General features: G+C 39.5%; 1 protein-coding gene across 2 annotated transcripts in view; it reads right to left on the bottom strand.

The window, feature by feature from the left end:
* The window catches only part of SPEN (spen family transcriptional repressor), a gene marked incomplete at both ends in the record, with an annotated part of 72,944 nt that overhangs the window by 36,210 nt on the left and 9,633 nt on the right, over positions 1 to 27,101 (bottom strand). For both annotated transcript variants that reach the window (XM_084242867.1, XM_084242868.1), the window contains 2 exons: positions 15,623 to 16,099; positions 19,148 to 19,468. In XM_084242867.1, the coding sequence (XP_084098993.1) occupies positions 15,623 to 16,099; positions 19,148 to 19,468 (798 nt within the window). The remainder of the gene's footprint in view (positions 1 to 15,622; positions 16,100 to 19,147; positions 19,469 to 27,101) is intronic.

Raw genomic sequence — 27,101 nt, 5'->3', positions numbered from 1 at the left:
GAGTCTGTCCCTCCTCCTGCCTTGGAAATAACCTTCAAGCATCATAAAACTCCCCAGTTTTGGTTACATAAGTCATGTCTAGAAGCAACATGAATGAGTCTCCACTAAATGTGTGTCTTATTCAAATTCCAACACCGGAATTCCACTGTACATTAATAGACATGATTTAAACCTCTACAGAAGCAGGAGTCACCACTTAAAATTATCTTCACGTTATTATTATTTTTTTTAATTTAAAAAAGTTACCGTGGGGCCTCCCTGGTGGCGCAGCAGTTGAGCGCTGGGTTGTGAAGCTGCCCGCAGCCTCTGCAGCGCCGGTTCAATCCCCGGCTGCTCCCCGGCCACCGGAGGAGGGTCCCACATGGCGCGCAGACCCCTCCTGCCACCCACTGCTCCCCTCAGCAGTGTGCTTCGGTCCTTCTTTCTGCCTGCTCTGCTCCCCGCTCTGGCTCTGGTGAATTCTCTCACTCTCCCACGCTTCTGACTATACCCAGTGCTTGTATAAATGAATGAATGAATGAATGAATGAATGAATGAATGAATGAAGATAAATAAATCTTTTTTAAAAAATTAAAAAGTTACTGTGGTTTATTTATTTGTTTCTTTAAGATTGATTTATTTTATACAAGAACTGGGTTACAGGTCAGAAGCACGGGAAGGTGAGAGAATTCACCAGAGCCAGAGCAGGGAGCAGAACAGGCAGATGGAGCAAAGACACTGCTGAGGGGAGCAGCGGGCGAGGCAGGAGAAGTCTGCTGCACCATGCGGGGTTCTCCCTGGCCAGCAGGGAATCGAAGCGAAGAGGCGCTGCAGAGGCTGCGGGCAGCTTCGCAGCATGGTGCTCAACCACTGCACCACCGGGGAGGCCCAAGTTACTGTGGTTTATCTAGTTTTCTTTTGTGGGGCATTAAAGTAATTCACTGGGAGGCTTAGATATTAAAATCTTTTCAATAGCTGAGACACTTCCTTGGCCACACCGTGAAATCAACATGCATTTTAGCCTGACCAATACCAAAATCATTAAAGATATAATCTGGAAGGAATTTGCTCTGTATTATGCTTAAGAGTCCCAAGAATCTTTTCTACTAATCCACAATTTCAAAGAGATCAGAAGGGTCCTGAAATTTTTTAAAAGAAGAAAAATAATGGGTTCCAGTCTTCTTTGGACAAAATGAAAGGCACTTAAAGGGAGTCACAATTACTTTGTGATAATGTATCTTGATAGAGCCTGTTTCTTTAAGTGTGCTGTCCAACAGATATTCTAAAGTCAAAAATGTAATTTAAAAATTTTAAGTAGTCATACTATAAAAAGTAAAAATAGGTGAATTATAATAATGTATTCTATTTAATGTTATAAACAAAATACTGATTGTGTGAAATGTTGGTATAATCTTGAGCAATGAGTGGTGGCTTGTGGTTTTTTTTTTTTTTAATCATCAACAAAGCCAGGTTGTTGTTGTTGTTGATTTTTAAGATTTATTTATACAAGCACTGGGTACAGTCAGAAACGCGGGAGGGTGAGGGAATTCACCAGAGCCAGAGCGAGAAACAGAACAGGCAGAAGGACCGAAGTACACTGCTGAGGGGAGCAGCGGGTGGCAGGAGAGGTCTGTAAGCCATGTGGGACCCTCGCCAGCGGCCGGGGATCGAACCGGCGCTGCAGAGACAGTGGGCAGCTCTGCAGCCCAGCTCTCAACCGCTGCGCCACCAGGGAGGCCCAGGTTGTTTTGTTGTTTTTTTTTTAAAAAGATTTTATTTATTTTTACATTGAAGAACTGGGGTACAGGCCAGAAGTGGGGGCGGGGAGGTGAGAGCATTCACCAGAGTGGGGAGCAGAACAGGCAGATCTACTGAAATACATTGCTGAGGAGAGCAGCGGGAAGACAGGAGAGGTCTGCTGCACTATATGGTAGCTCCCAGGCTGGGGACTGAACAACTTACGCCACCAAGAAGGCCCAACATACCAACCCTTTAAAATGAGACCATGTTAAAGTAATTACAATGCTTAAAGCAATGCCATTCATAAGAAGTTAACACTTTCATTGCAGTATATATAAAAACATGTCAAGGAATTATCTTGATAAAGTCACCTATATTTCTCATTGTAATTCTAAAGAACAAGAAGAAGTGATCAAAAGAAGCCCTAATAGCATAAACCTCCAGGCCTCCTGGTAATTAGATTTAGAAAAAGTGGGGCTTTTTCTAAAGTGTTCCAAGATTCTTACATTTTAAACTTTAAAAACCAGCTTTGGGGCCTCCCTGGTGGTGCAAGGGTTAAAGACAGCATTATCAAGCTATTGCAGCACGAGTTCCATTCCCCAGCCAGCCAGGGAGCTACCCACATGGTGCAGCAGACCTCTCCTGTCTTGCCCGCTGCTCCCCTCAGCAGTGTATTTCAGTAGATCCGTCTGTTCTGCTGCTCCCCACTCTGTCTCTGGTGATTCCTCTCAACACACACACCCTCCCCCCATCCCCTGCACTCTGTCCTGCACCCCAGCTCTTGTATGGATAAATCTTTAAAAAAAAAAAAATCCTCTTATTTAAAAAAATAAATAAAATAAAAACTAGCTCTGTTTGGCCTCCCTGGTGGCACAAGAGGTTAAGTCTCAGCACTATGAAGTTAAAATGTTTTCAATGAGTTGGCATTAAGAGAGTAACTAAATTGAATTATAAAAATGTAACTTATGTAATTTACTAAGCTGTATATGTTTTCCTATCTGATTCTAAGAACCTAATACTACCCTATGTCTAACTTTCTCTGTGCTCTAAGACACTTTTTGGAGCATAATTCTGAAATTCTTAAGAGAAACAACTATTTTATAAAGTAAATTTTAAGGGCCTCCCCGGTGGCACAGCGGTTGAGCGCTGGGTTGTGAAGCTGCCCGCAGCCTCTGCGGCGCAGGTTCGATCCCCAGCTCCTCCCCGGCCACCGGAGGAGGGTCCCGCATGGCGCACAGACCTCTCCTGCCGCCCGCTGCTCCCCTCAGCAGTGTCCTTCGGTCCTTCTGCCTGCTCTGCTCCCCGCTCTGGCTCTGGTGAATTCTCTCACCCTCCCGCGCTTCTGACTGTACCCAGTGCATGTATAAAAAACAAACAAACAAATAAATAAATAAAACATGCCTCTATAAAAAAAAAAAAAGTAAAAAAAAAAGTAAATTTTAAAATGTATGTCACCATTTTGTCAACCTAGAAAGTTCATTTATTTTACAAAATGAAGTTAGGAAGAACCTATAGAGAGGACTATGCAACTTCCAGCAGTAGTAAACTCTAGTAGCATACAATTTAATGACCAACAATTTTAAGTAAGTAAATTACTAGAGTATACTCTCCATTTTCTCACTGGAGAAGCAATCATAAAAGTGCCCTTTTTTGATAAAAACTATCATTTCCACCATATTCACTAAGACGTGGACTTTTTAAAATTTTTAAATTAAGAGTGGGGTTGCTTTAAAATCTTGGTCAGTTTTCAATTCAGAAATGATGTTTGACTTATGTTAAAATGAGAGCACTGTATTTTTATTTCTGTGCATGCAGACCTTGTTCTATGCAGGGTGGAATTATACCATGCATTCTGAGAATTTCCAGGGAAAGCCTCCAAGCGAAAACCCAATAGAATAAAAGAGAACAGGATTATCAAAACTGCTGAGTAAATTTTTATCATAAAAAGACTGACAGAAGGCCTCCCTTGTGGCGCAATGGGTTAAGCACGGGGTTATTACACTATGAAGCAATCCGCAGCCTCTGCAGCATGAGCTGGATCCCCGGCAGGCCAGGGAGAAACCCACATGGTGAGGTAGACCTCTCCTGTCTCTCTCACTGCTCCCCTCAGCAGTGTATTTCAGTCAGTCTGCCGGTTCTGTTCCCCACTCTGTCTCTGGTGGATCCTCTCACCCCCTGCATCTCTGGCCTGTACCCCAGCTCTTGTATGCATAAATACATAAATCTTAAAAAAAAAAAAAAAGACTAACAGAGGTTCCAATCTCCAATCTCATTCAGAAGTTAGCAAGGCTATGGAAATTTACATTTTTCTATATAGCTCTGGCATCCATTAAGACAAAAAATTAATGTACCCTTTTATTTGTGGTTTTACTTTAATGTTTCTTGGTGACAGCTGAGTATTCTCTGACCAGGAATTAAGCCATGTTTAACCACTTCCCTATTTCTCAGAGAGGCAAGCTGAGGAAAAGGCTCTTTATGAACAAAGCAGCACTGTGACAAAGATGTACAATTTAAGCATAATAGTGGGGTTTTATTTTTTTTTTTAAAGAATTTGATTCCAAGGTAAAACAAACACAATTTGCTTACTAGTATTTTTAATTTTAAAATTTGTTCTTTGAGAAGTCAATCTGAGTTACTTTTTGTTACTTTTTTTTGGGTTACTTTTTAAAGCAACACTTAAAAATTTTAAAAGGTGGGGTCTTCCCTGGTGGCGAAAGTGGTTAAGTCTCAGTGCTATCTAGCTATCGCCAGCCACTGTGGCATGAGTTCGAGGAAGCTGACCCACATGGTGAAGCAGACCTCTCCTGCTCCCCTCAGCAGTGTGTTTCAGTAGATCTGCCTGTTCTGCTCCCCACTCTCTCTCTGTGAATCTTCCCACCATCCCCCCATCTCTGGCCTGCACCCCAGGTCTTATATATGCACACAAAAAAATCTTTAAAAAAAAATAAAAATTTTAAAGAGGTTAAAGTTACAAGTTTACCCCCAAAAGCTATTTTCATTCCTTCCACCTACCAATCTAACCATAATAAACCTAAGCACAACCCAAGTAAACAGAATGCAGAGCTCTTACTTCAAACAGACTAAGTTCCTAAGTAAGGAATTCTGGAAAAATTTTTTAAGATTTTTTTTAATTTATTTATGCATACAAGAGCTGAGGTACAGGCCAGAGATGCTGGGGGTGAAAGGATTTACTAGAGACAGAGTGGGGAGCAGAACAGGCAGACTAACTGAAATACACTGCTGAGGGGAGCAGCGGGCAAGATAGGAGAGGTCTGCTGCGCCATGTAGGTTGCTCCCTGGCCGGCGGGGGATTGAACCCGTGCTGCAGAGGTTGCGGATTGCTTCACAGTGTGGTGCTTAACCCCTTGCACCACCAGGGAGGCCTGGAACTCTGGAAATTAATTAACTTTTTGGTAATAAATTCTTTATCACTGAATACAAGCCATGGGGAGGTATGTGCAAGGAGTATTATGACAGAAGCTGTGTTTCAAGCCTTGCTTCTAAAGGGTAGAAGACAAAAATTACATTAATAGCTGAAAAATGTGTTGAAAATAGCCGAGTTCACGTCAGTCTCTGGGCTCTGGCTCCTTACTCTCTCTGCACAACTTCTTCCCCAGGAACAAGCCCAGGTTCACTGGCAACCACTTCCTGGGCGCGCCGCCCCACCCGCCCAGTCCAAGCCAGAAACCCGTCTAGTCCTCTCCAACTACCTCAGCCCCTGGGCTGCGTGAGGATGGGGCAGAAACTCTGGCAAAATAAGGAAGCCTCTGGGAGATGGCAAGCAGCCAGCTCAAACCAGATGGTTCCAGTTTAGGCTGGTTTGAGTCACAAACAAGCAGTTTCTAGCTTTCCTCACAATATTCTGACACTGTCTGCCCAGGCGGCACACAATGAATTCTACTCATTTGCTCTTAGAGCTAAGTTTCCCTTGTTCTCCTTTCCTTGCCAGCAAAGGATCTAAATGACAGCAGGATTCCGGTTCCCATAACAAGGCAAATATGGGTCAGACCAGCACTTGCTTCCAAGGCTTGCCTATTCCATACAGAACCCTAACGCTCACAATGCCTATGCCTCTGTTGAAAGCCTTACTGAAATGCTGTACTTGATAAAAAAGAAAAAAACAGAAAGGAAACTGATCTATTTATAGTTCTCCATAATAAAAGCTAAGCCTACCACACACCAAAACACACGCCGCTCAACATTTATTCCATACTGCAGGAATGAGCAGATACCTATTACTATGTGAAAGAGTAAGCTCTTATAGCCTCTCCAAATGAGGCAAAACCTAATATGTATGTTAACTCTAAGTTTTCCCTCCAGGTCTGCAGATACACTAAATGCCTGTTCTCTTTTATCCACCAACCTCTCTCTCCAAGTAGGTAACTATTTTAAGAATCTAAGATACCAAAATTTTAAGAAGATACAACATCAATAAAACCACTAGTCTGCTTTTACTGGATTCCATCATGAAGAGCGGTTACAGATATAAGCTGACAACCTCACTTAATGGCTGCAAAGGTCCAAAGCAAGAAACACATTTTATTCATAACACTAGTTTTCAGCAAAAGTCTCCCTTTTAAAATCTCAGATATTAAATATCTAAAAAGTAAAAATGAGGCAGAAAGACAGAATAACATAACAAGCAAAGAATAACTGCATATTCAACAATAAGGCCACTATTTAAAATGGAGGGGGGAAGGGTGAAAATAATAAACAAAAACACAGTAAGTGGTGTGTTACTTACACTCAAAATAGAATGCAAGTATGTTCATTTTGAATGAAAATAAAAGGCAATAAATAAATGAATATTTATTAGCTTGGACTTTAGCCTCTTAAACACTTCCGTGAACCATACTGTTGCTATGAACACTCCCAAAGCATACACTTCAATGTTCTCATCCCCCAAATCAGTAAGCATCTAACAACTGATTTTCACACTTTGATCAGTATAGTATCTTTCAATGGTCTTTCAGCAAAAAGTATCTGCTCTTTACACACCAAAAGAACAAAAATCCCATTATATTTTAAATGATTTATCTCAAACTGACAGGTATAAACAGTAGCAAAGAGGAGAAAAACTGATGCCGTAAGACCAACTCAATAAATTTTTACTTTCACTTAAATTCCTATGCGGCTACAAACAGAACAGCCAGGGGACAAATCAGAGTTTCTAATCACTAATTTCCCGAAGAAGGCTTAATTTCAGATGTTTCTTTTCTGACCTTAATAGGCATTAATTTTAGTGGTAGTGATTTTCTTTGTGTTAAAAACAACACAAAATCAACACACACACTACTTTGGTCCCACAAACTATATCTGAGAATAAGGAATCAATCTAAGAGGACAAAATTTCACCTCCAGGATCTAGAAACTCACCTATTCCTTAATATAGTTAAGTGCTTTTGATGATAAAAATCCAAATGTACTTTTACAATAAAATATTGTAATGAATCACAAAACTGAATTGTTGGGGGGAGGGGGTGGGTGGGCATGTCCTGAACAAACTCCACAAATAGGTTTTATGGACCCCACCCCCACCCCAAACCAAAGAGATGCAAGACGCCAAGGACTACAAATCCCATAATGTCCTCATCACCGAAGCGGGGATTGCAGGGAACTGAGGATGGAGTCAAGCAGCCAGGCTTGGGATACACCCAGACATGTGGGCCTTGGACGGCCTCGGTTTTTCTGCTGGCTTTCAGCGTGCTACTGGGGTTCCAGCTCAGCGGATCTGGTAGGATGCATTCACAAATTTATCTCTCTCTCTCCCTGCATTATTCATTTCTTCATTTCCCCCTTTTTTGTAAGTAAACCCTTCATTACCCTCTCTGTGTGTGTGTGTCTGCAGTTGAGTCTCATTGTAAGTCCCTTTTACGCAAATGGGTGAGGACCCATAGTCAGGGCAACCCCAACATGAAATGGGATTGCCCTGTAACAATACCATTACTAAAACCTTTAATATTCTTATGAAACTGACTTTTACTTAATGTATATACATACATTAAAATCAATGCCATACCCGTTTCCAGAATATACCATACATCATAGCAAACTGTATAGCCAAGTAATCAAATGAGCATTCCTTCTCCTAATCTGAATACAAATAAGCATAAGCATATTTGTGAAATCAGAGAAAGAAAAGGTGCACTGTTCCTATCATTTTGATACAGGCAATGCCATATTTCCCAAATGGTTCCCTTCATTTCCACCTCCTCATCCATATTCTTCCACAAGATGGCAAATTTGAATTTTTTCTATATGAACTTAAAATGAATTATCAGGCCTCCCTGGTGGCGCAGTGGTTGAGCGCTGGGTTGCGAAGCTGCCCGCAGCCTCTGCAGTGCCAGTTCGATCCCCAGCTGCTCCCCGGCCACCGGAGGAGGGTCCCACATGGTGCGCAGACCTCTCCTGCCGCCCGCTGCTCCCCTCAGCAGTGTGCTTCGGTCCTTCTGCCTGCTCTGCTCCCCGCTCTGGTGAATTCTCTCACCCTCCCACTCTTCTGACTGTACCCAGTGCTTGTATAAATAAATAAATCTTAAAAAAAAAAAAAAAAATTATCTCCTGCAGCTGAAATAAATGAACTGCAAAACTTCCTCATGTAATTGTACACAAAAGGATAGCTGAAAAATTTCCTCCTCTAGTAAACCCATCTATGTCTAGATTATTTACAAAATGATACCAGATTTGACCTTTATAGGGGGAAAAAATGTTTCCCAACAGGATAATAACTGTCAGGTACCACTTTTTTAGTTAAAAGGAGCACATTATCCCTTCTAACTGTATCTGTTGTGAAAGCCCAGAGTCCAGAATCCAGCTAGAAATTCAATATCCTAGCTATTTAACTATAATTCAGGTAAAATAATTCTAAAACTTGTCTAACAGAAAAAAATTAATAATTGTAGATAGCTTTGATATAATTTACTCAAACATATACTTTAAAAGAAATACACAAATAGGGCCTCCCTGGTGGCGCAGGCGGTTGGGCACCGCGCTGTGAAGCTGTCCGCAGCCTCTGCAGCGTGGGTTCGATCCTGGCAGGCCAGAAAGAATCCCACGTGGCTCAGCAGACCGCTCCAGTCTCGCCCGCTGCTTCCCTCAGCAGTGTATTTCATCAGTCTGCCTGTTCTGTTCCCTACTCTGACTCTGGTGAATCCTCTCACCCCCTGCATCCCTGGTCTGTACCCCAGCTCTTGTATGCATAAATAAATTTTTTTTTAAAAATGTTTTGGATTATCCATATATGAACTCCCATTACCTTTTCATCCATACCCCAACCTCCCCTCCCCACCCTCATTCATTAAACCTTTTTGGGTATAAAATCAAGAGTTAACTGCAGTGGGCTTCCCTGGTGGCTCAGTGATTGAGCGCTGGCTGCAAAGCTGCCCGCAGCCTCTGCAGCACCAGTTCGATCCCCAGCCACTGGCAAGGGTCCCACAAGGCACGCAGACCTCTCCTGCTGCACCCGCTACTCCTCTCAGCAGTGTACTTCGTCAGTCTGCCTGTTCTGCTCCCCGCTCTGGTGAAATCTCTCACCCTCCTGCACTTCTGACTGTACCCTGTGCTTGTATAAATAAATAAATAAATCTTTAAAAAAAAAAAGTTAACTGCAGCTACAAAGATGTCAGGACCCCATTTTGTCAGTCTGGTGAAGCCTATGGACCACTTTTCAGAATAATGTTGTTAAATGCATAATAGTTTAAAAAAAAGGGGGGGCTAATTAAACTGAGCTATTACATTTAATTTTTTTTTCTATACCACAGAAAGAAATGTTTCTCTGGGGCCTCCCCCGTGGCGGTGGCGCAGTGGGTTGAGCGCCACACTGTGAAGCTGTCCGCAGCCTCTGCAGCTCGGGTTCCATTCCCAGCCGGCCAGGAAGAAACCCACACGGCGCGGCAGACCTCTCCTGACTTGCCCGCTGCTCCCTTCAGCAGTGTACTTGGTCAATCTGCCCGTTCTGTTCACCACTCTGTCTCTAGTGAGTCCTCTCACCCTCCACACCTCTGACCTGTACCCCAGCTCTTGTATGTATAAATAAAAAAATCTTTTAAAAAGAACAAAAAGAAATGTTTTTCTTACTGTTAAATAGCAATATGTAACACTGGGCTTTATAATATCTCAATTTCAAAGTAATGATGAATTTAAGGCCAATGTGATATGTCAACAACTATAATAGTATTAAATTACTTGTGGATTTATAATGGTAACTCACACTTTTAATACATTCACACAGCTGATTTTCATTGCCTACTTTCATGATGGGAATGTTTGGGGCCTCCCTGGTAGTATAGGGCTTAAGTCTCAACGCTATCAAGCTGTCACCACACTGGGGCCTGAGTTCCATCCCTGAGTTCGATCCCCAGCCAGACAGCTAACCCACACGGCGCAGCAGACTTCTCCTGTCTCACCGGCTGCTCCCCTCAGCAGTGTACCCCAGTTCTTGTATAAATAAATAAATCTTTAAAAAAAAAAGGAGGGGCCTCCCTGATGGCGCAACGGGTTAAGACACAACCTATGAAGCTGTCCACAGCCTCTGTTTCAGTAAATCTACCTGTTCTGCTCCCCACACTGTCTCTAGTGAATCACCCCCTGCACCTTTGGCCTGTATCCCAGTTCTTCTATGTAAAAATAAATAAAATCTTTAAAAATAATAACGGTAATGCTTAATTTCAGTTACAGGTTAGAGAAAAGATGCCATTTTTTCCCCCAATCCAAATTCAGGAACCCTGAGTCAGCCCAATCATTTTTGGCTGTGATCAAAGTAACAACTGGGAAATTAGCTCAGTCAAAACTATTTTAAAATATTAGTACAGTAGTCAAAAAACAAAAACATAAATCAATGGAATAGAATAGAGCCCAAAATAAACCCATACATAGAAGACTAGTTAATTTATGGCAAAGCAGGCAAGAATACACAATAGAAAAAGGACTGTCTCCAATAAATGGTGCTGGAAAACTGGACAGCCACATGCAAAAGCATAAAACTGGACCACTATCTCACACCATACACGAAAATTAACTCTAAGTAGATCAAAGATTTGCAAATAATGACCTGAAACCACTAAACTCTTAGAAGAAAAAACCTAGGTGGCAAGCTCCTTGCCATCCGTCTTGGCAACAATTTTCTGGATTTGACACCAAAAGCAAGGCAACAGAAGTAAAAGTAAACAAGTGGGTCTGCAACAAACTAAAAGTTTCTGCACAGCCAAAGGAATGATCATCGAAAATCAGAAGAAATTAATGGGAGAAAACATTAGCAAGTCATCTATCTGAATACAGGTTTTTATATCCCAAAAAATATAACTCATAACTAACTAGCAAAAGAACCAATTAATCTGACTGAAAAATGGGCAAAGAACCTGAATAGAAGTCACACAAAAGGCCAACAGGTATATGAAAAGGTGTTCAAAGTCACTAATGACCACGGAATGTCCATCAAAAACTACAGAGAGATGTCATCTCATAGCTGTCATCTCATACCTGTTAGAAAGGCTATGAACAGCTGGCTCTGGTGAATTCTCTCACCCTCCCGTGCTTCTGACTGTACCCAGTGCTTGTATAAATAAATAAATCTTTAAAAGAAAAAAAAAAAAGGCTATGAGCAGAATGAACAGAGACAGGAGCAGGAAAGGGTATGGAGAAAGGGGAACCCCTGTGCACTGCTGGGGGGAATGTAAAGTGGTGTAGCCATGGAAAAAAGTAGGGTGGTTCCTCAAAAAATTAAAAATAAAACTACCATATGAGCCAGCAATTCCAGCTCTGGGTATTTATCCGAAGGAAACTAACTAAAATAAGATTAACTATACCCCATATTGAATGTGACATTATTTACATACAACAGGCCAGATATTTCAACAACCTGAGTGTCCATCAACAGGAGAATAAAGAGAATGTGGTCATGTAGTGTGGATATAGATACAAATACACAAAGTATATACAAGGAAATCTTGCCACTTGCAACAACATGGATGAACCTTGAGGGGCATCATAATTAGTGAAATGTCAGACAAAGAAAGAAAAATACCAAATGGTCTCAATGCAATGTGAACTCAAAAAAAAACAATAAAAAAAAAAAAAAAAAAAAAGATTGGGCCTCCTGATGGCACAAGGGGTTAGGATGCAGCCTATGAAGCTATCCACAGCCTCTGCAGCACGGGTTCGATCCCCGGCCGGCCAAGAAGCAACCCATATGGGGCAGCAGACCTCTTCTGTCTCGCCCGCTGCTCCCCTCAGCAGTGTGTTTCAGTCAGTCTGCCTATTCTGTTCCCCACTCTGTCTCTGGTGAATCTTCTTAACCCCTGCATATCTGGCCTGTACCCCAGCTCTTGTTTGCATAATTTTTTATAAATAAAATAAAATGCTATTGTGCAACTTAAGCATTTAAAAATGTTTGATGAAAGAAATGATTCCCTAAAAACGAGAAAGAGCAGTACTACAACAGGCTAGCACACAGGTAAGTTTATACTATTAAACTTACCTATTAAGCCCCAGTTTTCACCGGTTAAGTACTATGAATTGTTTTGTAGAAACAGTAGGTTTATCATTTATAAGGACATCACAACTAGACAGCCATTAATCCCTTCCTTACTCATTCAAAATGCACTGCTAGAAATTTGTGCCCAAAGTTGTAACAATTAAAGGACTGGTGATTAATTTCCCAGTCAATCATGAAGAGAAGCTTGTTTCTGTAGATAAAATTCAGCTATATTTTGTCTACTGAGTTTATTTTTAAACATTTTTTTCTTGACATTTTAAATGTCAGTTTCACAATCACAAAGATTATAAAAAAGAACTTTATTATCTCTCCCAAAAGGAAATGGAACATTCTGAATCCATATAACATCTCAAAATATTACTCTTTAATGTCAATATAATTATAGAAAAAAAGAACATCTGGTAAACAACGAGGCTGAACCCAGGGATAACGGATATTCTCTACCAAAGGATTTTATTTCTCTGTGTTCTTGCTTCAATCACAATAGAATGACCAAGTCATTTAGCTACCGACATTGCTTTTGCTTTATCCTTCATGTTAATTTAAAAGATATCCAGGGCCTCCCTGGTGGTGCAGACAGTTGAGCACTGCACTGTGAAGCTGTCCGCAACCTCGACAGTGATGGTTCTCCCGGCCGGAAGGCGAGAATCCCACATGGTGAAGCAGACCTCTCCTGTCTCGCTCGCTGCTCCCCTCAGCAGTGTATTTCATCAGTCTGCCTGTTCTGTTCCCTGCTCTGGCTCTGGTGAATCCTCTCACCCTCCCGCACATCTGGCTGTACCCCGGTTCATGTATGTATGAATAAATCTTTAAAAAAATAAATAAATAAAACATATCCAAGTGGGGCCTCCCTGGTAGCACAAGAGGTTAAGACATAGCACTATGAGGCTATCTGCAGCCACTGCAGAGCTGACCCACATGGCGCAGCATGTCTTGCCTGCTGCTCCCCTCAGTAGTATATTTCAGTGGAGCTGTCTGTTCTGTTCCCCACTCTGTCTCTGGTGGGTCCTCTCACCCCCCCCCACACCTCTGGCCTGTACCCCAGCTATTGTACGCATAAATAAATCTTTAAAAATGAATAAACAAATAAATGATTTGCTGTTCTCAAAGACATTCTCCACCCATCTGTATCTCTTCAAGTTGTTCTTTCTTGGTTTTTTTGCTTTTTAAACACTGGTAACGTTTTATATTTAAAACACTACACAAAACAAATGAGACGTGTCTATGGGTTAAATGTGGCCTTCTAAACTGCTCCAGGATGCACCCTTTGGTATAAGTGGATTAACAAAGCTACCACAGGGCCTCCCAGGTGGCGCAGCGGTTGAGTACTGGGTTGCGAAGCTGCCCGCAGCCTCTGCACCACCGGTTCGATCCCCGGCTGCAACCCGGCCACTGGAGGAGGGTCCCACATGGTGCGCAGAACTCTCCTGCCGCCCGCTGCTCCCCTCAGCAGTGTACTTTGGTCCTTCTGCTTGCTCTGTTCCCCGCTCTGGCTCTGGTGAATTCTCTCACCCCCCAACACTTCTGACTGTACCCAGTGCTTGTATATATATATGAATGAATGAATGAATGAATGAATGAATGAATCTTTTTAAAAAAAAATAGCTACCATAACTTAATAATCATCAAAAGTCCTCTTGCTTACCAACTTTTTAATTATAATTGAGACCCAAACAGGTTTTCTAAGTTCATCCTGCCTTTCTGGCAGTTATCTTTGTGAGTGTAAATATTCAGAAGTACATTAGTACTACTTTTGATTATGTAAACAGCAATTAGCTCCATCAAATTCATCAGATCACCTCTGGGTTCACGTTTTAGAGCCCACAATGCTACGGGTCAGATCCCAAACCACCACTGCCATTCACTGTCCTAAAGGCCTCATACCGAATTTCTCCTTTTAACTTCAACACCTCCACAGAATGCTGACTTTTCATTACATTTTGTTTCAATGGAATGCAGAGGCATCCCTTTACTGAAGTAGGTTTGAGGAAAATGACTAAAACTCTAACAGGAGAAAGTGGGACACAAGATTTTATAATCAGTTTACACAAGTCAAATGAATCTTGCCAATCATTTAGATAATATACCAAATGAAATCAACAGTAGGTAAAGGTTTTCATCCCTGTCACAGAGTTGCAAAGATGTAACCAGAACCTAAATTTCCTGATTTTGTAAATAAAGTGCTTTGTTTCACTATAACATGCTATAGCTTCCAGAATGTTTTAATTATATCTAGACAGACAGGTAGGTATATAAAATGTTTCACATTTACTATTCTGAATTAGAAATCTTTCCAAGCCTAAAAAGAGCCATATTTTTCTTCATTAATCACATATTTTTCTTCATTAATTCTAAGTAGGCAATACTAAAAGAAAAATAGTCTGGGTCTATTAATCAGGTCGAAGAATTTGTATCTTATAAATTCAAAATTTACACCATCTAAATTTAAATAAAGTAGGATATCTGGGATTAAGAAGTTGAATAACACTATCTGGAAATGGGAGACATGCTCAAAAGCCCATCAGCATCTGAGGAGTAACAGAAGCAATTATTAAACAGCAGCACCTATTCGATATTCACTGGGTAAAAAGTTAAAAGATTTGCATACATCTAATCTTCACAAGAACTTTAAGTCATATAGTTCTTATGAAAGATAAGCTAACCCCTAGAGAGCTTAAGTAACTTGTCCAAGTTTATAAAAGTATTAAGCTGTACCATCTGCCTAGATCTAGGTATGTGAGTGTGAAAAAAGTGATTTCAAAACCCACATACCTAACTTGTAAGCTAAATTTTCTGTTAAGATCACCCTTAATGTATTATCTTCAGCTTTAGAATAAAATTCCTGTTTAAAAAAAAAAAAAATCCCAACTAATGAAATCAGCTTCTTGTGAAAACAAGGTTATAATGCATCTAAAGAAAACTTTTCTACTTGAGTTTACAAACTGGTGCTATTACCTTGATGCTAAAATTAGTTAAAAAGTGTTCATAAGTTGATTTAGTCATCGATGTAGCATAACACAGTTCACTATTACACATTTAACCAAAACAGCTTTTACAAATTTTCAACCAAATAATAGAAATAAGTTAGTATTATACACCTAAGAAATCAAAAACTTTAAAGAGATACATTTTCAGTGGCACAAGATTTATGTCACAGAGCCAAAGTTTCCACTTGTCTTTCTTTTTAGCAATTTCATGTTAATAGCAAATACTGAGCATCTGGAGGACGAAAACAGTTACAAATCACTTAGTCCACATGCTAATCAAAGTTTCTTCACTCACCATATATGATCATTTTTTTAAAAAAAAATTGCTATGCTAAAAGTCATTACCACCGTCAAGAATTTGTAAGAATTTATTCGAATTTATTCAAACAGCTCAGTCTGTTATAACAAAAGGCTGTTAACCTACCTGTCACTGCTGGTACTACTGCTGCTGCTGATTGAATCACTACTGGAGGATCTACTCCTAGAGCCGCTGCCGCTAGGGGACCTTGTGGGTCTAGATGCTTGGCTAGCCAGCCTCTGAGGAGACTGATTTCTAGACTGGGATGAATGTGGTGACCGACTCCTGCTGTGCTGGTAATTCCGCTCTGGCCTTCTGCCTCGTACCTCCCGGGTAATATCATCCCTGTAGATATCCCTGTGTACCACACTGGGCAGTGTAAACTGCTCCCGAGCCCTAGGTTCGTATCGGGGGTCATGAGCATCAAAACGGTTTGGACTTCGACTCCGAGAAGTGTAATAGAGCCCATGCTGTAAAGTCCGCTCTCGAGGATCTCTATAGTAATCCTGATCGTAATGTCTTGTCCGATCAAATCCTCCCGTCCCCCGTTCATGGTGTCCATAGGCACTATGTTCATAAGCACGCTCCCTGTTATCTGAAGCCCTGCATTTAGGAGGGGGGAAAAATATTTAATCAATCAGAAAGGGGCAAGCGAAACTAAAAGCAAGTCATGCAAACATTCACTTCAGCAATGTCTTTGTCTTTGCAACTGAACATTTTCTAAACAGCATTAACTTACTTAGTAAGCAAACACTAACAAGCTTAACATTTTACTTGACTCCAAAAGTTATTTTTATAGCTGAGCAATCATTGTTTTAACTGTATATTGGGCTTTCATGACCAGTGTTTTGTAAGTCAGTTGCTCTTCTTATTAGGGGTTTTCTTACTTATACAGAAAAGTATACATGTTATTTCCTTCATTTTAAGTTTCAAGAAATAAGAAGAGACAGTCACTTTAATATGAAAGTTTTATATACTTTCATCTGATTAAGATTAGGATATATACCAACTTTTATTTATTTTGCAAATTTATTTTAGCTAAAACTTCCATGATATATTTAACACAGACATGAAAGCCCTATTCAATGCATGTCCCAGCAGAAGGGCATTTTCAAAGAAGTCCAGAAAAAAAAATTAAGGTAACTTTATCTCATTAACTTTTGACTTCTTGGATAATTATAAGAATTACTACACTATGTAATTTGCTGTGCCCAAACAATCACATTTTAAAAATAAAAACGGATTTCTTAAAAATAAAAGCCATTTAGGAAATTTAGCTAATTAAAGAATAATGGTTATTTTATATTCTTGTTACAAAATTCCACATGTTTAAAATACCTATTCCTGATTCAATTTGTTAATGCAGCTACTTAATGGTTACCAAAAAACATGTTCTCTTAGATTGTAGCTAAGATTTAAATATACATAGTTGCCTATGATGAAATTAGGCAACTTTGGAAACTGTAGATACTAAGGTTGCCATTAGCAATAGCAACAATAAAAAAATTTTAGTAGGATGTGAATATTTGAAAACAACACAAAAACTATTGCATGTGCAATTAGACATACGCAATTATGTGTTAATATTAAAACCAATTCCAATTCTATAAAGAAATCTTAAATTCTCTATTTTTATAGCAAACTAGAACTCATTTCCTGAGTTTCCAAACGATCATTTCACCTGAATCTCAACCTGAGGTTGAATTTCTTCTCAACCTTATCTATCTTCTATCGAAAGAAATTAAGGAATTGCAAAAGATGAGAATTAAAATCTCTCCAGTGAGGACTATCTGGAAAAATCTTACAACTAACACTATGTCCCCAATACATGCCTAGATTCCAACTCTCCACCAATCTTCATTTTTTTACCCGCCATTTCACTAAGTAGTAATCACAGCTTCCCAGGCTGTTTTTTGCTTTTTACTGCTATTATGAAAAGCAACTGGCCTGACCAAAAAATGCAACATCTTTCCTGCTGAAGTGTATTAAATGACTTTTTTTCTTTTTTACTTATTACTTTTTGGAATTTGAACAGATATTTCAATGTCTAGCAAACAAGCTTTCTTTTGAGACTTCAGACAAAAATTTGCTAATTCAGTTAGAACCCTATCAAATATAAATCAGTGAAAGCTGTTATTAATGATATATAACAGAAGCAATAGTTCTAAGAATTACTACTACAGCTGATATTTTATAAATATGCAAAGTTCTTATCCATTAGGAAGATAACAGAAGGCAGGCACAAGAGCTAGCAGAGCTGAAATCTAATAACTATTCTTTGATTCATCTATTAGTACTAAATACTTCTAGAGTTAGTGGGGGGAAAAAGAGAGAATTTGACTTGGGTTAGGAGAGGGGCTAATATACACAGGTCAGGACATACCAACCTTTTCCAAGTGTGGAAACACGACCTATAATCCCAATTAAATCTAGGGAGAGAATTGAGAACATAACTTCCCCAATTTTGGCCCCTCTTATGGGGGTAATCCACCTTCTTAATGGGCAAGGGTGTCAAATGATATTTAGATGAACCACAAGAAAAAAAAAATCTTAGTGACCAGATAAATAATTCCACTGGAAGCAAGTAGTCCCAGACAAACTGTACTCTCAAACCCCCAGACTTCTTTCTTGATATAGTAGACAATTTATAAATTGATCCACATTCACAAAAATTTCCAGCCCTAAGTATCAATCAGGCAGCTGACAGAAGAGGAGATATTCTCTACGATTCCACCAAATGAGGAAGGCACACTTGCTTGCCAATAGTTCACTTTTGTAGCCATCCAGAACAGTCAATTTTGATTGCTGTATCCACAACTGATGTAACCACGTGTTCAGGGCTACAGTACTTTATTGGACAGCAACTTGCTTAAGAATCAAGATAATAATCCTCTTCCCTGGGCTAATGCAATCTTGACTGCACGACATCCCATACATTCCAACAATTAGAAAAGAATGGCTATAATTCCAGAATTTGGGAATGTCCATCATCTCAATTTTTCCCCATTCCATCAAGGAGTATAATTCCAACATGGAAACTGTGTAGATCCAAAATGGAAAAAGCAAGCATTGCCTTCACTCTTCTTCATCCAAGTACACATTTCCAGGTTTAACGTATTGTTTGTAGAATCCAAGCGATTGAATCATTATGGTCTGTTAGGATGTTTTTATGACAATCCAATTTATTTGTACATTTTATGTAGTGAAAACTGAGAAGCAGATTATCAACTTCTAAAGAATGTGTAGTAGACTCTCATACTCCAGAAATATTCCATATAGTACAACCACAAAATCTGTAGCCAAGTAGCTCCACTGGGTAAAAGGATATATCCAAAGAAGGCCTTAACAATATCCAAGAGAAGGAGTAATTAATTCTAGAAGACAGGTAACTCCAAAAATGATGCTGCCATCATTTCCATCATCTTCCTCTTTATATCTCAGGAGTAAATATCCAATCAGCTGCAGGAAATATCCTCTACGATTCCATAAGATACCAGCCACTGGGATAGAAATTGCTTCTGTTTCCAACCCAAAATAGGAAACATTGAGAATGCCCAAAACTTTAAATCCATCTGGGGCCCCTAAATATGAGTTTCTGTTTCTCACCAAATCAAATACAAAATACCTGCCTACAGAAACCTTGGAACTTACCCATCAAGTCTCCGCTCATAACGTCCTTCTCGTGCATGAAGTGATGGTGGGGGGCCATAAGCAGGCCCTCCACCACCTCCTCTGAACCCAGAAACCTCTCTACTACGAGATGCTATGGAAACTGTATCATCCAATCCCCGAGCAGCACTCGGAATGGTGCCTGGTTCATTATAATCCGTGCGTAGGTCTCTATCTCCCATTTTGTTGACTGAATTGTGAGCTTTCTGTGCACTTTTGATGTCCACAAAATCCACAAAGGCAGCCACTCCTCCTTCAGATCCCCTTTTGGGGAGAATTTTGACACTTTCCACACGGCCATATCTGAAAAAAATAAAGTCAACATTATTACTGGATAGTAATACTTTTCCAAAAACAGTTTTTGAAAATTTTATATTTTTAGACAACTTAAACTTCACACACACACACACACAAGGGGGGTTGCAAAATGACATTTAAAATGGTTTGTAGGGGGCCTCCCTAGTGGCGCCAGGGGTTAAAACGCACCCTATGAAGCTATCTGCAGCCACTGCAGCATGAGTTCGATCCCCAGCCAGGGAGATACCCACATGGCCCAGCAGACCTCTCCTGATTGGCCCACTGCTCCCCTCAGCAGTGTATTTCAGTCAATCTGCCAGTTCTGTTCCCCACTCTGTCTCTGGTGAATCCTCTCACCCCGTGCCTCTCTGGCCTGTACCCCAGCTCTTGTATGCATAAATAAATAAATCTTTAAAAAAAAAATAAAAATCAATCAATCAATCAGTTTTTAGGCAGTTCTATTCCCCAGACTGCACACTTGGATCTATAGTGGTGCCTTTTTTTCTTTCTCCTTTTCCTAATAAACCTTCCTTTTAAAATACAATTTACACTCAAATTTGCCTTTCTGGGAGAGCAAATGTTTACAAATATTTTAATCACATATTTTATTGCTCTCATTTCTTAAATATATTTACTACCCTTTTCCTTTATAGAACAATTAGCTAAAATAAATCTCTCAGAAGTTTTTTTTACAATTTTTACATTACAAAGATATTGAATCTAAGATGGATCAAAGTAATTTTGAAATCTTAAAAGTATACACTGCTATTTTATAGATTTCATTTTAACTTTTAAATAAAAATGACCTTACTGAAAAATTTAAATGATTTCAAAAATAAATCTAAATATTTTTTGTGCCCATTTGGAAATGACAATTTTTTAGTATCTTTGCTGCTGAAGCAAACCAGACAGTCTAATTTTTTAATGTAGTTTTTTACAAGAGATTAAAAGAAAACTGCTCAAATTTATAATTTAGGTATAATTAAAGCTTTTTCATAAAAATAAATCTGAGAAAATCTTTTGAAAGGCCATATGTTTTTATTTTTATTCCAAAATGTTTACTATGACTGTAAAGAAAAAAATTTAAGGCACTGTTTACATTTTGAAGCTTCACTGTGAGAAACATAATTGTTTGGGATAAAAAATTCATGAAAATTCTGTAAGGTCATTAAGAGTTAATTATATTTCATGTACTTGTAATTTGGCATTTAGAAAGTCAAGCACTGCACTTCCAAATATAGTACTCTTATTTGCTGACAATCCAAGATCACAATTTTATACTTCCTCTGAAAAAGTTGACAATAGAAAAGGAGAACTTTCCGTTTTATATCATGTAGTATGATCTAAGTTATTATCTCTTATTAAGGAAAGCATAATTCTAAAAGCATCTTATTAGGCAACTAAACTAGAAGTAACACAGTTATTTGATGTAAATGAACTTATAAAAGGATCATTTTTATATAGGAAAAAATTACAGACATTGAAATAGTTCTTTTTCCACACAAACATCAGGCATTTAAAAATAATTTTCAAAAAATAAAAAATAAAAATAATTTTCAAGGTACCTGACAAAGGACATACCTAAAATACAAGAAATCTTACAACTCAACCCATCTTTAAAAATTTTTTTTATTATCTTTAAAATGTTTTTTTAATATAATTTTGGGCTTACATTTTACTCCTCTGTATGTGCACATGCCCCACTCACCTTCCACCAAAACACCCATGCACAACACCTCACTCAAAGAAGATCCAGTAGGCAGACACACACAAGAAAAGATGCTCAAATCATTAATCACTAGGGAAAAGCAGATCAAATCACAATGGAATACCACTTCACACCCATAGGATGGCTATTATTTAAAGACAAATTGTTGGCAAAGATGTGGAGGAATTTAAACCTGTGGCTATACTTGACAGAATTGCAAAATGGTACAGCCACTGTGAAAAAGTTTGACATTTTCTCATAAAGCTAAGCATAGAATTACCATATAACCCAACAATTCCATACTAGATATATACCAAAAAAAAAACCTGAAAATTGGGACTCAAACTGATATGTACACCAATATTCACTGCAGCGTTATTCAAAATAGCCAAAGATGGCAACAACCTAAGGATCATTGGTGAGTAAATGGATAAATAAAAGGTGGTATATATACACAATGGATTATTTTGACATAAAAAGAAGTGACGCTTTGATACCTGTTACTAACATAGACAGACCTTACAAACATTAGGTAAGTCACACAAAAGGAAAAGTATTTGTGATTACATTTATATATTTGTCATCTAAAATAGACAAATTCATAGAGACAGAATGTAGAATAGAGGTTACCAGGGGCTGGAGGAAGGGGGAAGTAGGGAGGCTTAATGAGTAGTTTCCATATGAAATGAAAAAATTCTAGGAGGAGGCAGTAGTGCCGTTACATAACATTATAAATTTAGTATCAGTGAATTGTACTTAAAATGGTTAAAACCAGACCTCCCTGGTTGCCCAGGAGTTAAGATGCAACCTATGAAGCTATCCACAGCCACTTCAGCGCGAGTTCAATCCCCGGCCAGGGAGCTACCCACATGGTGCAGCAGACCTCTCCTGTCTTCCCACTACTCCCCCTCAGCAGTGTATTTGAGTAGATCTGCTTGTTCTGCTCCCCACTCTGTCTCTGGTGAGTCCTCTCAACCCCACACCTTCTGGCCTGTACCCCAGTTCTGGTATGCGTAAGTAAATAAATCTTTTTTAAAAATGGTTAAAACAAGAAATTGTCATGTATATTTTAACACACACACAAACAAGGTTTATTACTACAAACCCATAGCCACATAGATTTTTCTCCTTTTTAAAAAGAGAGTACACTTTGGAACAAACACAATTTAAAGAAGGAGAACTTGTTTGGGTATCACAAATCTATACCATTCTTAGATACTGAGAAGACAAAAACTATCCAAACTTTAAAAAAAAAAAAAAAACTTGTAACTGCATAAACATAAAAACTTAGGTGGGCAAATATGATCTGATTTTGTCTGCTCTTACCAAAACCATACATTTCTTGCAGTATTCATTAACCTCTTTATAATGTCTAAGGAACTTAAAAAACCTTAGGGCTGCCCTGATGGCACAAGGGGTTAAGATGCAACCTACAAAGCTATCCACAGCCTCTGCAGCACGAGTTCTATTCCCAGGCAGGGAGCTACCCACATGACACAGCAGACCTCTCCTGACTCACCCGCTGCTCCCCTCAGCAGTGTATTTCAGTCAATCTGCCTGTGCTGTTCCCCACTCTCTCTGGTGGATCCTCTCATCCCCTACACCTCTGGCCTGTACCCCAGCTCTTTTATGTATAAATAATTTAAAAAAAAAAAACTTAAAAAACCTAAAATAGCAAACAGGTGAGAACTGACAGCTAATAAATTTGTGCTTAATTTCTGTAAGTTGTAATATGTAACAACCTAATGTCTTCAAAAACACAAAAAATATTAAATTGGTTCATCAAAAATCTTCCCCATCAAAAGATAGTAAATTGGCCAAATATACTGAATGTAAGTTTTCAAGAGAGAATTTAAAAATTGTGCAAAATATTGCCAGGTTTTCTCAAATGTTTGCTCTTACCATTTTACAATTTATATAATAAACACTGACTGTTCTTACCAGTTCCCTGAGGAATATAATTTCAGTCTATTAATGGCCTCAGCTTTTACTCTTGAGAGCAATGTAACAGAGTGGAGAAAAGGCATGAGAATATGAGAAAAGAGACTCTTCATTGTGACCCTGATCAATTATTTAATTATATGGTTTCTAATATGCACTGTTCTAGACACTTGATGCTTTTCAGGGAACAAAACAAAGATCCCTAGTCTCACAAAGTGTATTTACAATTTTCAGTTTCCTGATAGGCAGAATGAATATTCCTCCTATTCTAAACTGTTTTCATCAGCTCCAGGAGAAAGCCACTCCCATGAATTTCCAAAGCAACACCAATTGCTAAGCATCATTAGCATGCTTAAAATTTACTGAATTCACTCAAAATCCCTTCTTTCTAGAAGGTACGATATTCAACCAATATTGGCTAGGTTTACAATAAGAATGCAACACATCATCTTAATCCCAGTTTTTGCAATTAACTCTACATAAAGTGAGAGCAGAGTCCCAAAGTGGACTTCATTTTCATACAAGTTCTATTACAGAAAACAATCTTCCCCATCATTCCTGAAACATGGCAAGTCCATTCCACTGATGAGATATGTAGTACATTCTAATTCTGTATCTTCTTTGCTCAGTTAACCTCAAGGAGTTAAAAGACCACATCTGAATATTTTAGGAATACTGCTCTATTTCCAGGTAAAGACATCTCCAGTGGCTGTCAAAAGTTTCAATGTTGTGCAATTCAGGTGCAGGATTGTATCTAAAGAGCATATCAGCCTCTCTGAAGAGCTATGCAATTAACCTAGCAACCCATTAATCTAAAATCCAATGCATCAGTTTTCAAAGACCGCATACCTGATCTCACTACCCAATGGTGCACTGCCCACTTTCCTACCCATCAAACTCATCATGGCCAAGCTGTTTCTTATTCAAAAGCAAATGACCAAGTAGAAACAGTCAAAAATCGAAAAGCAAATGAACACGACATAAGGGATATCATGAAGATTCAAAATCACTCCTTTTTCAAATTCAGAGAATTGGGTCATAGACATATCCATGACAACCACCAGACTATATCCAATAATGGAGTAAGCACAACACTTGGTTTACCTTTTTATAGCAGAAACTTTTTGAGAAAGAATTACCAATTTATAAATCAACATAGCTCATCTTCCATTTCGACCAAAAGACTGGTTTCACTTCTGCATCAGACCTTTATTTGAATTCCTATACTGGTGAGTAGAAATACTTATAACAGACCAAAATACAGAATTCCTAGAAACATAAATATTTCAACAACATTTAAATGAGCCAGCCACATAACAAAATAAGCTGTTTTAATCATTTTAAGTGTACAATATTTTTTAAAAAGGTGTACAATTCCAATCTTTTAAAAATAATCAAAATTATTACTTGTCATCAACAAAGATAGATATGAAAGCTACCTCACTCACAATTACTGTGCTACCCCATACTTCAACATATTAAAGGCAGTGTAGCTCCGAATCACACACTTAAATTGTAAAACTCCTGCAATTTGACAGAAACAAATAAGATGGCAGGATATGACATGTGATCTATCTCATTATAAAAGTTAAAATAGGGTCTTTCCCTGGTGGTGCAGGGGTTAAAGTCTCTGTGTTATCAAGATATTGCCAGCCACTGCAGCATGAGTTCAATCTTGGCCGGGGAGATGACCCACATGGCGCAGCAGACCTCTCCTGTCTTTCCCACTGCTCCCCTCAGCAGTGTATTTCAGTAGATCTCCCTGTTCTGCTCCTCTTACCTCCCCCCCCCGCCCCGCCCCACCTCTGATCTACACCCCGGTTTTTGTATGCATAAATAAATAAATCTTTTTAAAAAATAAACAAATAGCGGCCTCCCTCACCAGGGAGGGTGAGCACCGCAAGGGGTTAAGCACCGCAGTAAGAAGCAACTCTCAGCCTCTGCAGCGTGAGTTCGATCCCTGGCAGGCCAGGGAGCAACCCACATGGCGCAGCGGACCTCTCCTGACTCACCTACTGCTCCCCTCAGCAGTGTACTTTGGTCAGTCTGTCTGTTCTGTTCCCCACTCTGTCCCTGGTGAATCCTCTTACCCCCAGCATCTCTGGCCTGTACCCCAGCTCTGGTATGCATAAATAAATAAATCTTTAAAAAAAAAACTCTAAAAAATAAATTTATAAGCAAATAAACAAATAAATAAAAATAACGCGGTTAAAAAATCCCTAAAATGATGCTCACATCATTAGTGTTTAAGGGAAATAACAAACTAAAGCCACAATAAGATACTACTTCACACCCACTATAATGACTACTAAAAAGAAAAAAAGATAGTTAACAAGTGATGATGAGGATAAGGAGAAATCTAAATCCTAACACATTGCTATGAGATTGTAAAATGGTGTAGCCACTCTGGAAAAACAATTTGGCAGTTTCTCAAAATGTTAAACTTAGAATCACCATAAGCCAGCAATTTCACTCCTAGTATATATTCAAGAGAACTGACAACATATGTCCACATAAAAACAGGTACAGAAATGTGCATAGTAGTAGTCATAATTTCCCCAAAATGGAAAAAAACTAAATGTCTAACAACTAATCAATGGGGTATAACATTTGGCAACACAAAGGAATTAGAAAAGGGCCTCCCTGGTGGCCCAGGAGTTAAGTCGCAGCACTATGAAGCTACCTGCGGCCATGGCAACATGAGTTGGAACTCCAGCCAGGGAGGTGACCCACATGGTGCAGCAGACCTCTACTCTCTCGCCCACTGCTCTCCTCAGCAGTGTATTTCAGTAGATCCTCCTGTTGTGCTCCCCACTCTGTCTCTGGTGAATCCTCTCACTCCCCGCACATCTGGCCTGCACCCCAGCTCTTGTATGCATAAATAAATCAATCTATAAAAAAATAAAAGGTCTTTCCAATTTTCTACACAATTCCAATGTTTTAGAAATTTATGCCACCCAATAAGAAATGTGGCATGAAATTAATCCCACCAAGTTAAAAAAAAAAGAGTCACTAGTCTCTACAGTAATCGTTCCTCTAGAATTTTTTTTTAAAAGATTTATTTATTTATAAGAACCGGGGTACAGGCCAGAGTTGTGGGAAGGTGAGAGGATTCACCAGAGGCAGAGCGGGGAACAGAACAGGCAGACTGACGAAATACACTGCTGAGGGGAGCAGCGGGTGAGACGGGAGAGGTCCACTGCGCCATGTAGGTTTCTCCCTGGCTGACCATGATTGAACCCACACTGCAGAGGCTGTGGACAACCCCACAGTGCGGGCTCAACCGCCTGTGCCACCATGGAGGCCCTAGAATTTTTTTTTTTTTTTTAAGATTTATTTTATGCATACAAGAACTGGCGTAAAGGTCAGAGGTGTGGGAGATGAGAGGATTCACCAGAGACAGAGTGGGGAGCAGAACAGGCAGGCAGACTGAAATACACTGCTGAGGGGAGCAGCGAGTGAGTCAGGAGAGGTCTACTGTGCCATGTGGGCAGCTCCCTGTCCAGGGATCAAACTGGAACTCCTGCGGACAGCTCTTAAGGTTGCGTCTTAACCCCTTGCGCCACCAGGGAGGCCCCCCTCTAGAATTTTTAAAAAGCCTTTTCTACAAACAAAAAGTCCTTTAGGAAGAATCCTCTGAGAAAAACATTTTAAAAATCAATTTTCAATATGAGCAACAAAAATGTCACAATCCTGTGAGACTCAAAGCTGTGATCAAAAAAAAAAAAAGCTTGAAAGTTTTTTTTTTCCTACATCTACTTTGGAACAACAAAGGAAACTAACGTTGAAAAGGAATACTCTGGGGCCTCCCCGGTGGCACAGCGGTTGAGCTCTGGGTTGCGAAGCTGCCCGCGGCCTCTGCGGCACCGGTTCGATCCCCGGCTGCTCCCCGGCCACCGGAGGAGGATCCCACATGGTGCGCAGACCTCTCCTGCCACCCGCTGCTCCCCTCAGCAGTGTACTTCAGTCCTCCTGCCTGCTCTGCTCCCC

The sequence above is a fragment of the Talpa europaea genome (assembly GCF_964194135.1).
Source record: "Talpa europaea genome assembly, chromosome: 9".
NCBI classification, from domain to species: Eukaryota; Metazoa; Chordata; class Mammalia; order Eulipotyphla; family Talpidae; genus Talpa; species Talpa europaea.
This window is presented reverse-complemented; position numbering and strand designations above follow the sequence as displayed.